Consider the following 17,642-nt stretch of genomic DNA (forward strand, 5'->3'; position numbering starts at 1 on the left):
CTTCTGACCCACCTTGTAGAGCGTCCTGACCCACCTTGTAGAGCCTTCTGACCCACCTTGTAGAGCGTCCTGACCAACCTTGTAGAGCCTTCTGACCCACCTTGTAGAGCGTCCTGACCCACCTTGTAGAGCCTTCTGACCCACCTTGTAGAGCCTCCTGACCCACCTTGTAGAGCCTTCTGACCCACCTTGTAGAGCCTTCTGACCCACCTTGTAGAGCCTCCTGACCCACCTAGTTACTGCAGTACGGGAGGAGGGTCACGGGTTTCCATCGTCGGGTGATAATAATCTAACTTACTCAATACCACAACATTCAACTGTACATAGTCAAAATCCTATGCCCTTCTCTTTTTGCCTTGATACTGGCCCATGATTTCCCAGGCATTTAAGTGTCCACTTACGAAACCTGTACATTTTTCCTCAATCATGACGGCTGTTTGTATTTATTAAATAGGTTACGAACGCCAAAAATATACGAGTTGGTTCTCAACCCAAAAGGTTCTTATAGACAACCTCGCAGTTCTTTGAACCACAAACTGTTTAACAAATGTAAATAAATTCGCCAAGAATGACGAAAGATGTACAGGTTTCGTAAGAGTTGCGTAAATGACAGACGAATCCTGGTCCTGGATCAGTTTTATGAAACTACAGTGAATATTTTTTAAATTTCCTTACCAGATGGAGCAGAACAGAGGAGGGATTATTGAAGGTAGGGATTAATACAACAGGATTTATAACAATCATATATTCAAGTGCTATAATCCCCACCAGGAAGGGAATATCACAGCATATATGGCACCTATACTTATAATGCCCACCAGGAAGGGTACATCACAGCATATATGGCACCTATACTTATAATGCCCACCAGGAAGGGTACATCACAGCATATATGGCACCTATACTTATAATGCCCACCAGGAAGGGTACATCACAGCATATATGGCACCTATACTTATAATCCCCACCAGGAAGGGTACATCACAACATATATGGCACCTATACTTATAATGCCCACCAGTAAGGGTACATCACAGCATATATGGCACCTATACTTATAATGCCCACCAGGAAGGGTACATCACAGCATATATGGCACCTATACTTATAATCCCCACCAGGAAGGGTATATCACAGCATATATGGCACCTATACTTATAATCCCCACCAGGAAGGGTACATCACAGCATATATGGCAACAATACTTATAATGCCCACCAGGAAGGGTACATCACAACATATATGGCACCTATACTAATATAATCGTCACCCCGAGGAAGGCATACCAATGACCCCAGAAGAACGGAATGTACACTATTAACCCCAGAAGGACGAATTGATGCATCACGAAAGATACATCAGTGTCTTCAGTAGAACGAAGATCACATCACTGACCCCAGAAAGACGAAAGATACATCAATGACCCCATCAGGACGAAAAGCACATCAGTGATCGCATCAGGAAGGAAGTAAAATGACCCTATATCGGGATGAAAGGTATACTAATGACCCCAGCAGGAGGACAGGTACACTAATGACCCCAGCAGGAGGACAGGTACACCAATGACCCCAGCAGGAGAACAGGTACACCAATGACCCCAGCAGGAGGAGATACATTGAGACAAGGTAATACTGGAGAGGACGGGTTGAGATGAGTGATCGCTGCGTCTATTATTGTTTAACAAAGTAGATGATTCATAATATTATATACATATTTACATTGTGTAGTATCCCCCGACATTACCTGCCCTGTCCCCCGACACAGGGGAAACATGTACAGGTTGTGTAAATGGTTGGTGACTGGTGGCCCAGGTGGACCACGCTGGACAACATCAACACAGTTTGTTACGTCCGGAAAGCAAGGGATGCAACCGGAAGTGTCACGAGCGTGCATGCTGGGGTTGTTGATTACACCCGCCTTCCCTCTTGCTCGCTCCCACTACACCACTTCACCTGGGAGCTAACATGCTCCCACGTAAAGTGCACACACATATGCTACGCTCGGGAGTCCAAGTAAAAGGGGTTCGGGTTCGATTCCCGGCCGAGGAAATAAGAAATAGGTAAAGTTTAGTTACCTTGCAGTTAGACAGCTGTTACGGGCTACATCGTGTGTGTGTGTGTGTGTGTGTGTGTATACAAAAAAGTGGATGGAATCCTATTTCAAAGACGAGAAAAGGAAGATGAAAAGAGAAAGAGAAGTAGAAAGATTGAAAAGTAGAGTAAAAGAACGTGAAGAACCAGTGGCTAGGGCAAAGGGCTTCCCGACTTGGTGCCTTCTTTGATAATTACTTACTTTAGGGCGAAAGGAGACAGGATGGGGGGCAGAAGGAGGGTAAACAAACTTCTCCTACACAGGATCTGAGAAAAAAATTCCTGTTGATTTGTTTATATTTTCTAAGATATCCTGACATGATTATATCTTTGGAGTATAACCCATCCATGAATTTGGCAGTAATGTTTCACGTCAATAAAAGACCAATGACCTGACCTGCTTGTGTTACAGGTTGTGTCGGTGATAACGATGACCTGCGCCTGTACGGTGGGAACCGCTCGTCTCAGCATATTCGTGTTACCGGGAGCTTGGAGACTACGAGTGGTGGTATTCACTGCGGTCTTCACCATCCTCACTACCACCATACTTCTCCTCCTCCATCTCTCCTCCCTCGTGCACTCCCTCACACTACGCTGGGATAAGTTGGTTAGTTTAATCCTCCAGTTACAATGATTCATAGTCTCAAGTTCATACTCTGGTTACAATGATTCTTAGTCTCAAGTTCATTGATTACAATGATCCATAGCCTCATGGCCCACTCAGTCTGTCATCACCAATAGGAATGTTAATATATTTTGTCAATTATTATTTGTGCCAATTCAGTAATAGGAAATCCTATTTATTGCATTGATTGATATTCAGTAACCACAGAAGGTGGAGGAGGAGGAGGCAGGTATTACTGCCTGTGTGTTAGCAGTCAATACAGTACCATACACAGATAAGTGACACATGTCTTGTGTTGCAGGTGACGGTGATTTATGTGTTCGTGTGTGTGTGTTACTTGGTGTCCGCTTCACTGCTGCTGCACCTCCTGCACCTCTACCACACCACATATCCCTGGATACCTGCCTGGACTAAACAGCAGCTCCTGACCACGTCGGTACGTATAGTGCTTGGCCTCATGCTCCTTAGCCGAGCCTCATGCTAATCTCACCTCACCTCACCTTACCAATGTCCTAAACTTAGCTTATTTTCAAGTTATGGCGGTTTCATGTTTTATGCCCCAGGCTTTAACATGGTAGCCCGTCCTCAGGTTAGTTATAACTTTAAAGAAGTGATTGTATTTTGGTACTGTTATTGTAACCTAATTTAACCCAGCCTAACCTACCTAACTTAACCAAACAAAACTAATTAAAACTTAAACAAACAAAACTAATTAAACATAACCGAACCAAACCCAACCTTAGTTTGTTGACCAAGATCCGTAAGTATATTTAAAACTAATTAAGTTTAATACGTTTTGTAATTAGGGTAATGCAAAAATAGACTTGGACGTGGTGATTATGAGGTAATCACATACCTCCTGAGAATGGGTTACACTGTGTCCTACCTCGAATACCTAGCCTAACCTAACCTAGCCTAACCTAAACTAATCGTACCACTTCAGTATGTGTGTGTTATATTGTTCAACTCCCATTCCGAGCCTAACCAAACCTATTGCTAACCTAATCTAGCCTATCCAAATGCTAACTTAACCCATCTTAATGCTAACCTAACCTAACCTAATACAGTCCTAACATAACCCATCCTATCATAACTAACCTAACTTAACAGTTATGTTATTTTGTCCAAACCTAAACAAATTTAATGCTAACCAACCTTCTCCTTAACTAACCTAACATATTCTATGTTAAGTGAGACCTAACCTTGTAGTGATGTCATCTACCAGTCAGACTTGAAGTGACGTCATCCATCAGTCAGACTTGTAGTGATGTCATCTACCAGTCAGACTTGTAGTGACGTCATCCACCAGAGTGAGACTTACAGTGATGCCATGTATTAGAGTCAGACTTACGGTGCCATGCAGCAAACATTCTCTGTGTATCGCTGCAGATAGGCAGCATATCATACCTGGTTTAACATAGTATAACGTAATATAACGTACTAGCCTTAACATATTTGGCTTAACATACTTGGTTTAACATGCTTAGTTTAACATGCTTGGTTTAACATAATATAACATATGGTTTAACATAGTATAACATACATGGTTTAGCATAGTAAAACATACTTGGGTTAACATACGTGTTTAACATAATTGGTTAAACATAATTGGTTAAACATAATTGGTTAAACATACTGGGTTTAACTTATTTGGTTAAACATACTAGGTTTGGGGATTAGTTAAGAGTATAAATGATTACATTTGTTATGTATATAATTGTGTTATGCCGGCTTCATGGCATTATGGGGCTGCCATGTATGTAGGATAATGCCTTAATATTTTAGTATCAATAATTACTAATACCGCCCTTTACATGTGCTAAGAGAGGATGTAATACCTTTGTCGTGTACTTGTCAGATTGGATTCCATTGAGTTCTTTCGCCAACAGAAATGGTAAGTTATAAATACTGCTAATGTTGCTTCTCTAATGTTTTTTTTTGTCTAACTTCAAACCTTTTTTTTTGGGTAATTTTTGTGTAGGCATTAATAGTGTGTGTGGGTGGTGTTGCAGCTGTGTGGGTGTGCATGTGGGGTGGTGTCGCTGGTGCTGGCGGTAATCTCAGGGTGTGGGTGGCCCCGCTACGGCCGCGTCCTCAGTGACGGCTCCACTACGGACACCACCTCCTCCCACCACCTCCATACTCTACACCACATTAACCCCCACGCACTAGCGGGACCTGCAGCTGGTCTCCTGCCCTCCAGGAGGCTCCGGCAGGGCTCCGGCGCCTCCCTGGGCCCCGGCAGTGTGGGCCCTCATGCCACTACAGCCTTCACCCCGGACAGCTTAAATGAGCCTCAGCCTGGGCCCTCCAAAGCTTTGCCCCACAACCACACTCCTGCACGTCCTCAGGTGCTGCATGGTTTGACTCAGCAGCACGGGGTGTAGTGTCCTCCAGGCCTCGCTGCAATCATGCCCGCCACCCAACTATTTTATAGAAGCAGAAATGGGGCGCTGCTCCAACGATGAGTTTGTATATGACAATTTGGTGTGTGGTGCAGTGTGGGGGCAGTGTGGGAGCCAGTGTGGGGGCAGTGTGGGAGCCAGTGTGGGAGCCAGTGTGGGAGCCAGTGTGGGGCAGTGTGAGGCAGTGTGGGAGCCAGTGTGGGAGAGGACCAGAGGCCTGACTGCGTGCAGGCCACAACAGGCTGCCCATTCACCTTGTGATACCAGTTATCCATGCTCCTCGCGGGAGAACTTTGCTTGTTGTTTTTCCAAGTTTTTAGATAAACATTTGAGAGTGGAGATGTTATCGACAGTTTTAGATGAATCCTGATACCAGAGAGTTTAAACCTGTGTATATAGTTAGACAACTAGTTTTCTAGGGTACTGGTTTTTATTATTCTTATGCCATATTGCTTAATTTTTTACTAGTTGACTCAATTTCTTCCATTCAGATATTAGATGATTGAGTGCTGCGCTCTTGAGTCTTGGTTAGTACAGTGTGCTGTACTGCCCAGCCAAGTGGCAAGACATATCCTGTGTGTCCCCCCTCACTCCTCACCACCCTCCCATACCCCCCCTCACTCCTCACCACCCTCCCATGCCCCCCCCCCCTCACTCCTTACCACCCTCCCTCACTCCCCTCCTTCACTTCTCACTACCCTCCCTCACTTCTCACTATCCCCTCGTTCCCCTCCCATACCCCCTCACTCCTCACTACCCTCCCTCACTTCTCACTACCCTCCAATAACCCCCCCCCCTCACTCCTCACTACCCTCCAATACCCCCCCTCATTCCTCACTACCCACCCATACCTCCCTCACCTCACCAACCACATATACCTCACCACCTTGACACCTCATATCCTATTATACTACCCTCTCTCCTTACTACCCTCTCATTCTACCCTCACTCCTCAAATCCATACCATTGCACCCCTCACCACATACCATAGCAGCACCCTCACTCCTCAAGGCCATACCATAGCACCCCTCACACCTCAACACATACCATACAGCCCTCACTACCCTGCCATAGCACCCTCACACCTCATCATCATCATCATGCCTCATCTACTATACACCCTCATGCGTCATGTCTCCCTCGCCAAACAGATGTAATATTCACATCCAGAGTTGTATTTTACTGTTGAATTAATCGTTAATATTTTGTTGATTACATTGTGAATTGTGAACCCTAAGCATTATCCATGAAATACTGGAATATAAGCCTAGTTAGGCCTGGAGCGATTCGAAGGTTATTTGTTGTTAATGGAAAACGGCTGATATTGTACGTAATGATTGAAATGCATTGTTCTTGTCGCATTCCGGTACACAATGTTACAAACGTCTAATCTGGAGTGGTTTTGCCTAACCAGAAGCCTACGAACCTAAACAACCCATCTAACCCATCGTGGCCGAGTTCCAGTTTTGACTCCTCCGAACCCCCATTATTTTGACGCTGAGGACGATAGCGTTCTGCTGATGACCGTATTAAGATACATGTGAGGCTATTAGGCGCAGCTGTACAGCCACCAGCCACCTCCTACACAACACGGTTCCCAAACGCATTTTAAACCTCCCTAACTTTACCCAAATTGAATTTAACCTAACCTATCCCAACCTAATCTAATCGAACCCAAACCAATCTAACCTAACGGAACTTAACCTAACCGAAGCAAACCCAACTTAAGCTCGAATCTAACAGCTTGACCTAAGCCAGTACATCCTAACCAACATACGCGGTTTTAGCAACCAGAAAACTAGTTTTGTGGAACCGTTTTGAGTAGGTGTTGAGGCGGGCCGCACTGTTTGAGCTGGCCCCTACAGCAGAACACCGCTGCTGCCTCTCTTAAGTGCAGTCTACACTTACTCAAAGTTCACGTAGTGCAACATTGGTTCCATTATGGCAATATCAGTTCATATATTGCAACATCAGTTGGTATATTGCAATGTCAGTTCAAATATTGCAGTATCAGTTCATATATTGCGAATGGAAGTTTAGATACTGCAATGTTAGTTCATATATTACAATATGAGTTCATATATTGCAATGTAAGATCTGACATTGCAATATTATTTCTCATATTGAAATGAAAGTTTATATATTGCAATGTCAGTATAGATATTAAAAGGAAAAGTTAGGGTAATATCAGTTCTGATATTGCAATGTTAGTTCAGATAGTGCCATGTCACTTAAGATATTACAATGTCAGCTCTGGTAATATAATGTCAATTCGTATATAACCATATCAGTTCATATATTGCAATGTCAGTTCTGATATTGCAATGTCAGTTCTGATATTGCAATGTCAGTTCTGATGTTGCAATGTCAGTTAAGATAGTACAGTGTCAATTCAGATAATGCAATGTCATTTCATATTACAATGTCAGTTAAAATTATTGCGATGTCAGTTCTCATATGGCAAGGACAGTTCTAACATTGCAATATCAGTTCTGATATGGCAATGACAGTTCTAATATTGTAATATCAGTTCAAATGTTGCTGAGTCAGTCCAGATATTGCCATGTCAGTTCTGATAATGCAATGTCAATTCAGGTATTGCAACGTCTGTTTTGATATTGAAATTTCAGTTGAGATATTTCAATGTCAATTTTGATATTTCAATGTCAGTTCGGATATTTCTATGTCAAATGATAAGATTTAAAAGCCTCTAATTTTGAAGTCCATTTAAAATATTTTAAAAAGACAAAACTGTAATATGACAAACCTCCACAACAGTTGAGTACTGGATATCATGCATTAGTCACGTACTGGATATCATGCATTAGTCACGTACTGGATATCATGCATCAGTCACGTATTGGATATCATGCGTTAGTCACGTACTGGATATCATGCATCAGTCACGTATTGGATATCATGCATCAGTCACGTACTGGATATCATGCATCAGTCACGTACTGGATATCATGCATCAGTCACGTACTGGATATCATGCATCAGTCACGTACTGGATATCATGCATCAGTCCCGTACTGGATATCATGCATTAGTCACGTACTGGATATCGTGCATCAGTCACGTACTGGATATCATGCATCAGTCAAATAGATCAAAGTAAAGCAATATTGCTTTAACCAAAGAACATTAAATATATTTTCTGTTGTATATAATAATTGTATATACTTGTACTGTCTATTGGTTAACATATCAAAACCTGTTATTGATACACACATGTTTTAAATACAGATTATTTCAACTGATATTTTTGTAAATATATGGAGCCTTTAAGTAGTAAATCTTATGCGGTCATTCTTCACTGGTCAAGACCTGATTTACAGTCAAGCTGCTCATGATGAGTTAAACACGTGACCAAATGACTCCAGCTTATATTTGCTAAATTTATTGTGGTTATTATCATTCTTGCATCTCTTTCTCTCTCTCTCTCAGTATATATATATATATATATATATATATATATATATATATATATATATATATATATATATGTATATATATATATATATATATATATATATATATATATATATATATATATATATATATATATATTGAGAGTTAAATGATGCTTGAGTGCACATTGACTGGACCTGGGTGGGGGGGTTCTGGGAGTTCGTCTACTCCCCAAGTCCGGCCCGGGGCCAAGCTTGACTTGTGAGTGTGTGTGTGTGTAATTACCTACGTGTAGTTACAGGATGAGAGTTACGCTCGTGGTGTCCCGTCTTCCCAGTGCTCTTTGTCGTATAACGCTTTGAAACTACTGACGGTTTTGGCCTCCACCATCTTCTCACTTAGTTCTCACTAAGTTCTTCTTGCTTAGTTTGTTCCAACCGTCTACCACTGTTTGCAAAAGAAAATTTTATAACAAAAAATCGGCACCTGTTTTCTTAGCTTGAATCTATGTCCTCTTTTGTTCGTGAATTTGCTGGTTTCAGGAATTCCTCTTTGTCTATTCGTTAGTATTTTGTAAGAGGTGATCATATCACTTCTCTTCTATCTTCTAGTTTTGGCATGTTTAACTCCTCTAGTCTCTCCTCAAGTTCAAGTATGTTTATTGAGACAAGAAAGAAATACATCTCAAAAGGATAGAGTAGCTTAGGCTATATCTACCCCCCTCCCCGTAGTCTCTCCTCGTAACTCTTGTTTTTCAGTTCCTGAAGCCATTATGTAGCATGTCGCTGCACCTTTTCCAGTTTATTGATGTGCTTCTTGAGATTTGGCCACCATACAACTGCTGCATATACCAATTTTGGTCTCACAAGTCATGAACAGTTCCTTTAGTATTTCACCATCCATATAATTATAACCAAGTCTGAAGTTGGAAAGCGACACATACGCTCCTGTATGTGTGTGTGTGTGTGTACTCACCTATTTGTGCATGTAAGACCAAGCTCTAGCTCTTGGACCCCACTTTTCTAGCCAATAGTTGTCTAATGCAATGACTCCTGGCCTATTTCTTTATCATACCTGCTTTTAAAGTTATGAATGGAGTTAGCCTCTACAACCTGCTCCTTTAGGTCATTCCATTTACTCACTACCCGCACGCTAAAAGAAAACTTCGGGAAATTTCTGTGACATATCTGAGTCTCAAGCTTCCATCCGTGTCCCCTTGTTCTATTGTTATTCATTGTAAACATTTCCTCTGTTTCCACCTTGTCAACCCCTCTAAGTATTTTATGTCTGATCATGTCCCCTCCCCCCCTCTCCCTCCATTCAAACGTCGTCAGGGTTAGTTCCTTCAGTCTGTCTTCGTACCTCATCCCTCGCAGCTCTGGGACGAGTCTCGTTGCAAACGTCTGCACCTTTTCGAACTTCCTTATGTGTTTTTTTAAGATAGGGGCTCCACGATGGGGCGGCATACTCTAAAACTGGCCTCACATAGGCGGTATACAGTGATCTAAAAGCCTCCTTATTCAAGTTTCTGAAGGATGTTCTGACTTTTGCCAGCGTAGAGTATGCCGCTGACGTTATTCTATTTATAACGGAATTAGGTTTGAAGTTGTGTGCACTCCCAGGTCTTTTTCTCTAGACGTTATTGGGAGGTAGTTTCCCTTCATCGTATATTGACTTTTCGGCATCCTGGCTCCTGTCCCCATTTCCATCACCTTGCACTTGCAAGTTTTGAACTCAAGCAACCATTTCTCGGACCATTTCTGCAACTTGTTCAAGTCATCCTGGAGAATCTTACAATCCTCATCAGCCACAACCCTCCTCATTAGTTTTGTATCATCTGCAAACATTGATTTAAAAGACTCTTAACTCCTGCAGTCAAGTCATTTACATAAATGAGGAATAGAATGAGTCCCAGCACCGATCCTTGAGGCACCCCGCTTGTTTGTCTACGCTAGTCCGACTCCTCGCTCCTTACTGTCACTCTCTGGTACCTGTCTGTCAGGTAATTCCTTACCCATGACAGTGCTTCTCTGTCTACTCCTGCCTGTCTCTCAAGGTTACCTGCCTTGTGTGTTTGTGTATATTGAGGTGACTATTTTTTCGTTAACTAATTTTATGTTCATACTGTATCATTATTCAGTAAAACTGGGCAGGGCTTTTGCAAATTAAAAATATCTGGTTAAACAAAGTAGAGGTCCTGTAAAAAATACTTCCTTGGTCATATTCAGAATGGAAATTTTGTTATGCATTCAGCATGTTTATTTAATAATTGTTAAAAAAACAGAGGTGACAAGTTAGCCACGATATAAACCTGAAAATCCTGTTAACCGTTCTTCTTAACTATGATTAATAAAGCAAAGTAAAACAAATGGTACAATCTGGATCTCAATAGATGATGCCAAATTGGTTTCTGAGCACGGCTCTTTGGTGACAAATGTCAGTATTGTAGCTTAATGCGATACGAGATCATTTCCTGCAATACAATTATCGAACACAGTGAATATTTATTTATTTATTTATTTATTTATTTATTTATTTATTTATATACAAGAAGGTACATTGGGTTTGTGAGAATGCATAGCATAGTACAGTAATTGCACTCTTGTAAAGCCACTAGTACGCGCAGCGTTTCGGGCAGGTCCTTAATCTAACTATATAAATTTCAATTATTTATCAAGTAATTTTGTAATGACTTACGAAAGCTCTACATCATTCCTCAATCATGGCGTCTTTTTATTTAATAAATAGTTTGTGAGCTGCGAAGATTTTTTTTTATAACAATAATAACTTTGGGTTGTGAAGTTTCAAAGCTCATAAACTGTATAATATATATATGTGAACAAAGCCATAATGATTACGGAAATACATTATTTCGTAATTGGTTGCGTAAGTTCTAAGTGAATCCAGGCCCTTTGGATTGACAAGTTATACTGCAGCTGTGTACAATACATTTAAATGTGCAAATCACTTTTCAAACACGCATATCCTGACTACCAAGACCGCTGCATCACTGAATGCACAGTTGTAATTTTATACAGCAACGTCCACGCCAGTTTAAAAATGTTTTCAAAGCCGTTTACAGTTCCTAACCTAAACTAACCAGTCTTAGAATAACCTTATCATTCAAGACCTAACTTTACCAATCCTAGCTAACGTAACCATTCGTAGCTTCACCTAAACTAACCAATCCTAGCCTAAGCTAACCATTCCTTATCTAACCTTACGACTCCTAGTCTTACCTAACAATTTTAAGTCAAACCTACGCATATCTTGTATATCCTGACCATTCCTAGCTTAACTTACATGCGCCAAGCCTAACCTGATCATTTATAGCCTAATTTACTCACCTAGTTGTACTTCGGTGGGTTGAGCTTCGGCTATTTAGGCCGCCTCTCAACTATCAGTCAACCAGTCTTCAGATTACTGAGCTTATTAGGCTCTATCATATGTACATTTGAAACTGTGTATGAAGTTGGCCTCCACAATGTAAAACTGCCTAGTTCATTCAATTTGTTAACTACTCTGACACTAAAAAAGTTCTTTCTAATATCTCTGTGGCTTATCTGGTTACCTTAACTGTTCTTTCTCCCAGCGACGTGAGGTTTAGTTCCCGTCGTCTCTCCTCGAAGCTGATACCTCTCAGCTCAGGTACTAGTCTGGTGGCATACCTCTGAACCTTCTCCAATTTATTATTGTGCTTGGCCAGATACGGACTCCGTCCGGGAGCTGCATACTCCAGGATTGGTCTGACATATGTGGTATACAGTTCAAGATTCTGAATGGTTCCTGTGTGTGATGTGATGTGTGTAATTACCTAAGTGTAATTTCCTAAGTGCAGCTACAGAATGAGAGCTACGCTCGTGGTGTCCCGTCTTCCCAGCACTCTTTGTCATATAATGTTTTGAAATTACTGACGGTTTTGGCCTCCACCACCTTCTCACCTAATTTGTTCTAACCGTCTACCACTCTATTTGCGAAAGTGAATTTTCTTATATTTCTTCGACATCTTTGTTTAGTTACTTTAAATCTATGACCTCTTACTCTTGAAGTTCCAAGTCTCAGGAATTCTTCCCTATCAATTATATTGATCCCTGTTATTATTTTCTACGTAGTGATCGTATTGTCTCTTTTTCTTCTATCTTCTAGTTTTGGCATATTTAATGCCTCTAACCTCTCCCCGTAGCTCTTGTCCTTCAGTTCTGGGAGCCACTTAGTGGCATGTCGTTGCACCTTTTCCAGTTTGTTGATGTGCTTCTTAAGATATGGGCACCATGTGTGTGTGTGTGTGTGTGTGTGTGTGTGTGTGTGTGTGTGTGTGTGTGTGTGTGCTTGATGATGAATGAAGGTTATATTATATGAAAGGTTTTATTCAGAACTTCTCGGATAATGCAAGTTTTCGGAAAAAGAGGCGTCGCTCAGTAAAACGTGTCAACCAATCATTAAGTAGCTATAAGCAGTTATCTGCACATATCATGGTACAGTGGGTAGTACATGTGTCTGGGAAGTCCAAAGACACGAGTTCAATCCCAAATAACGCTGCAGTAATTTCTTAATAGATCCCTCAAGTTGTGAGTTAATTGTGCACTCTCCCATGCATTTTGTCACCGTGGCCTGAATAACATTAGAATATAAACAATTACTGTATTTGATATCAGCACTGTGTGATAAACATGAGTTATAAAATGCTTTACCTAATGACCATCTTCGTGTTTAAGATTGTATAAACATTATATTGCGATCGTCAAAGTAAAATTTCTTTACAGCAAGAAAACGAAATGAGGTCAAATTTAACATAATTTATGTATAATTTTTGTTAGAATATATAATATATTTCTCAGACGTGATTGAATTATACTTTAGAATTTATAACAGTTCCATATATAATGAAGTTTCAGGGGAAAGACTTGTTTTGCTTTGTGGTCAGATTCACGAAGTAGTTATGCAAGTTTTTACGAACGTGTACATCTTTCCTCAATCTTTGACGGCTTTGGTTACATTAATTAAACTGTTTACAAGCATGAAAACTTGCCAATCATCTGATGTTAGTGTTATATACAGCCTCCTGGTGCTTCGGAGCTCATTAACTGTTTAATAATTATAAATAAAGTCGATAAAGATTGAGAAAAGATGTACAGATTCGTAAGAGCTTGTGTAACTGCTTCGTGAATTTGGCCTGTTTAAAACCAAAAGCAAATGCATATAAGGTTAATTACGCTATAATAAGTATACACACATTAATAATTCAAAAGTAAAAAATTCAAAATGTTTATTCAGGTACATACAAGAAGATGAGTTACAAACATAATGTTTGATTTATAGATAGAGCTAGTACATACAATACCTAAAGCCACTAATACGCATAGTGTTTCGGGCAAGGTAATAATGAACAAAGTATTCATATACAATGCATTATTATTCAAAGAAACTTTCCAATTTAAGATCAACATGTTTGTGGAGGTTTGTCAGGGTTAAGGGACGAGGCTTGTGTATGACCACTACCTCAGAGGACTTATGTGTTTGCTGCCTTATTTACAGATTTCATTCCATGCATTTTCACAGTAATGTGAGGCAGCTTCGTAATGGCGGTTATAGATGTTATGGGGATGAATGAAGAATAGTAAATGGTTATTTTGACGGAAACTTACAGAGAGGGAACAGCACCCTATGACATGCACACACTTTATTTCTTGGTTACTGTCTTTCACCAAATTTGTATCTATTCTGTAATTGACAATTTATAAATCATAGGATGGCAGTGTCACCGACCCTTTCCCTAAAATATTTTTAATAAGCAAAAACGGCAGCTGAAAATAGTTAATATAAGAATACAGAGTTCAGATTTTTAAATGTTATGTAACCAAATTTGTAAAGTACAGCAGCCTTTTGTAACCTGCATAGGTTAATGGATTAGGTAGCCTATAGCATCTGCTGTTGTACAGTTATGCTCATAATTGTATTTAGTATTTTTTTTCGCGCTGTTTATTGCCGTGGAAATTTGTATAAAACATGTTATATTTTCAGAATCAGATACATCAGTTTAAATGGTAAATTTTTATTAACTAATTGTTATTTAAAGATAATATAATTAAATTCTGGATGCTTTCTATGTTGTTCCTTATACAGTATAAGGCACGCAAGACACTTGAAATTCAATACAACTAAATTAGTCAGTCTCAAAGCCAGAAACTTTAAAAAGCATTGGTTTATCTAACAATCTCTTTTCCAGCTTAGTTTGTGGCCTTACTGCTGTCACCTCACCTACCCCGCATATCCGGCCCAAGGGGCAGTCACTCCCCCCTCCCCCACCAACCTGTCCCAGCCCAAACGGGCTATTATCCCACCTCCCCAGTCTTAGCCATGACTGGGACTGTATCCCACTCCTACCCAATACCCTCCAAGTCCCATTTCTGTGCTGGGGTTGCCACTCTGCCCATCCGAGTACCAGCCATGACTGAGACTGTATTCCGCCTCCGACCCTACCCTAGTCCCATTCCTATGTTGAGCTTGTCACCTTCCGCACCCCAGTATAGGACAACCTCCCTCTCCTACCCCATCACCTCCTCCCCATATCCAGCCCTGTGTGGACGCCAACCGACCAATGGTGCTTTGCTTAGGAAATGTATAATTTTATGTAACACTGAATCTCGAGTACCTTAGATTTTCTTTGAAATTTCCCAAATTCATCTAGCTAGGTAAGAATGTACATATTGTGGGGTCTATAGAAAACCAAAAACAGAACCGGAACTGAAATAGGCTATCCTCATTCTTATTGTATAAGAATTTTATAGAGGAAACAATGCTTTTTTCTGTACTGTTTAGTTGCTTTAATTAAGTTTGACATGTTACTTGGATTGTGAGGTCGCTTTTAGTGAAGAACGTTCAAGAGAAGAGGAGAATGTCGCCAACCTAGCCAATGGACAACAAAAGTTTTACAATTGTTTTCAACTGTCTCAATTGGCATTGAAATAAACATGACTTTTAACAAAATGAGCTTATGTTTTCTGTATAAAAAGCTTGCTGTTTATTAACCTGTTAATTGAAAATGATAAATACAATCAAAATATAAACATAAAATATGTTGAAAGGCGATATCCTCCGTAAACTTCTCGGTCGCCAGTGACAAGTATACCAAGACTTCGATTAATCAGGACTGAGGCGACCAAGGGTTTACCCAGACTTCAAGGGACGAGTGTTCACTCCCTAAAGCAACACCGCATAACATCAGCAGTACACAATAGTCTGGATTATTGTCGAGTCTGCAAGAGCAAATCAAGAACCACCAAGACTTCGATAAGTAAATTCGGGATTTGTATGACACTTGTGTCACTAAACATTCATGGTATGTAAGTGCCATGTTTATCGACTCAATGAACTAAATTCAGATGTTTAATATTCATGTAATGTTCATACTAGTTTCATGGGTTGCATGTGCATGATATACACGCATATTTATAAAGTTCACATAATTATTTTATATTTTATAGAGCAAAAATAAATTTCCATAACTTGAGAAGTGTGAGGTCCTGGAAGCCCTGTGGTCGGCCAGATGTTGGTCAATGGAATCAATGTGGTGTGCTCCCCTATGCATTCTGCTCTAAATGTGAAACTATCTTTTGTACAAATATTTAGGTGGGCACCTGTGATTTGTTTATATACAGGAGCTTGCACAAGCGCACTTCAAATGATGCACACGTTCTTCCCTTGTTACAAATGGTGTTCCAATTATATATGTTCCAATCTATCGAGGTGCTGGAGGGAAAATTCAGCATGACTGCCATAAATAACTTGGAGATGGGGTAGCCTATTTGACGAAATCTCCACTATATATTTCGGCTTTAACTTTTACTATTTGTGAAGCAAGATAATTTTAGCTAATCTAAAAAAATAGTGTTATAGTCATTTAAGTAAATTTGGGATTGTTTCTTCCTCATTTTGTGAGATTTGAGAGTATCATTGGCTACGTGATGTTAATCTATGAATCACAGCAAAGTGACTTGTGCCAAACACCTCACTTTATGTGGAATGATTCTGGCTAAGGAGACCAACTGGGGTTGTTAGTGGTTTGATGCTGTAACTGCCAATTCCCATACAAGCTTGAGCCTTTAAATTAAAAATAGGTTGATGAGAGTCGACACAGAGTTAAGTTATGGTATTGGTCTTTTTAGTGAGAATTATTATGAGTTTGTGACCAGAATAAATGTAACTGCATAGGTATGTCTTCAACAGCTGTACTGGAAAGATGTGTTCAGATGTACCTATATCCCGGAGCATTAATAAATGTAACGTATTAAATACTAATTAAAATTATAATAACAGAATTCTTGGAGAGTTTCTCTCCAAAAGTTCTATTATTTATAATTCTCTCTCCCTCCCCCCCCCCACACTCATAAATGTTTTCTAACTGAATGCACCTTTTTGTGAGTACATCTGTTGAACTAACCACTCTAGTAACAATTTACGTGTCACAAAATTACCAAACTGCTCATAGCCAGGTCAGGTAGGCACGTCAAGTTTATAAGTGTTGGGCTGGGTTCGAGGGAAGCAAGTAACTAGGCATCAGTTTATGTTTTCAAAATATTTATGAGATGAATTTTGGGTCAAATGCAACTCATATTCTGAAGTGTAGAATATTGTCTCAAGCAACAATCCATATATATATATATATATATATATATATATATATATATATATATATATATATATATATATATATATATATATATATATAAACAAGTTAAAAAGAATGCCATGTTATGATAGGTCCTTGGAGCAGCAACCATATATCCCCATTGGTGGCTCTTCCAGCCTTGAAGTTACGAAGTGTAGTTGAGATTGAAGACAAAATGAATATATTTTTGTTCGCTTTCTAAAAGTGCTTTGAAATGCTTTGTATATTGCAATTATAGTTTCGTGCGCTCAGCTGTGGAAAGGGAGGTGAGGTATGTGTTGACATCACCGACATCAGTCTGGATGACATGTCCCTCCAACGTTTTGTCAACACCGGTGGGGAGTCACGCAATTGTTCCCCCAAATATATAAATATCACTTCCCATAATGTCTTCTCACCCAATTTAAATAAGCTAAGGAAGCTCCAATAATATAATTATT

General features: G+C 40.0%; 1 protein-coding gene across 2 annotated transcripts in view; it reads left to right on the forward strand.

Annotated features, from left to right (window-relative positions):
• LOC123769982 (uncharacterized) overlaps nucleotides 1-17,642 on the forward strand; it is a 46,484-nt gene that overhangs the window by 20,399 nt on the left and 8,443 nt on the right. Inside the window, exons 3-5 of one of the 2 annotated variants that reach the window (XM_045761513.2) lie at nucleotides 2,503-2,697; nucleotides 3,017-3,151; nucleotides 4,728-8,562. In XM_045761513.2, coding sequence (XP_045617469.1) covers nucleotides 2,503-2,697; nucleotides 3,017-3,151; nucleotides 4,728-5,102 — 705 coding nt within the window. In that variant the 3' untranslated portion in view covers nucleotides 5,103-8,562. Of the gene's footprint in view, nucleotides 1-2,502; nucleotides 2,698-3,016; nucleotides 3,152-4,727; nucleotides 8,563-17,642 lie in introns of those variants that run through there. The other variant, XM_069301201.1, reaches the window with a different exon arrangement.

Source organism: Procambarus clarkii, chromosome 45 (assembly GCF_040958095.1).
Source record: "Procambarus clarkii isolate CNS0578487 chromosome 45, FALCON_Pclarkii_2.0, whole genome shotgun sequence".
NCBI classification, from domain to species: Eukaryota; Metazoa; Arthropoda; class Malacostraca; order Decapoda; family Cambaridae; genus Procambarus; species Procambarus clarkii.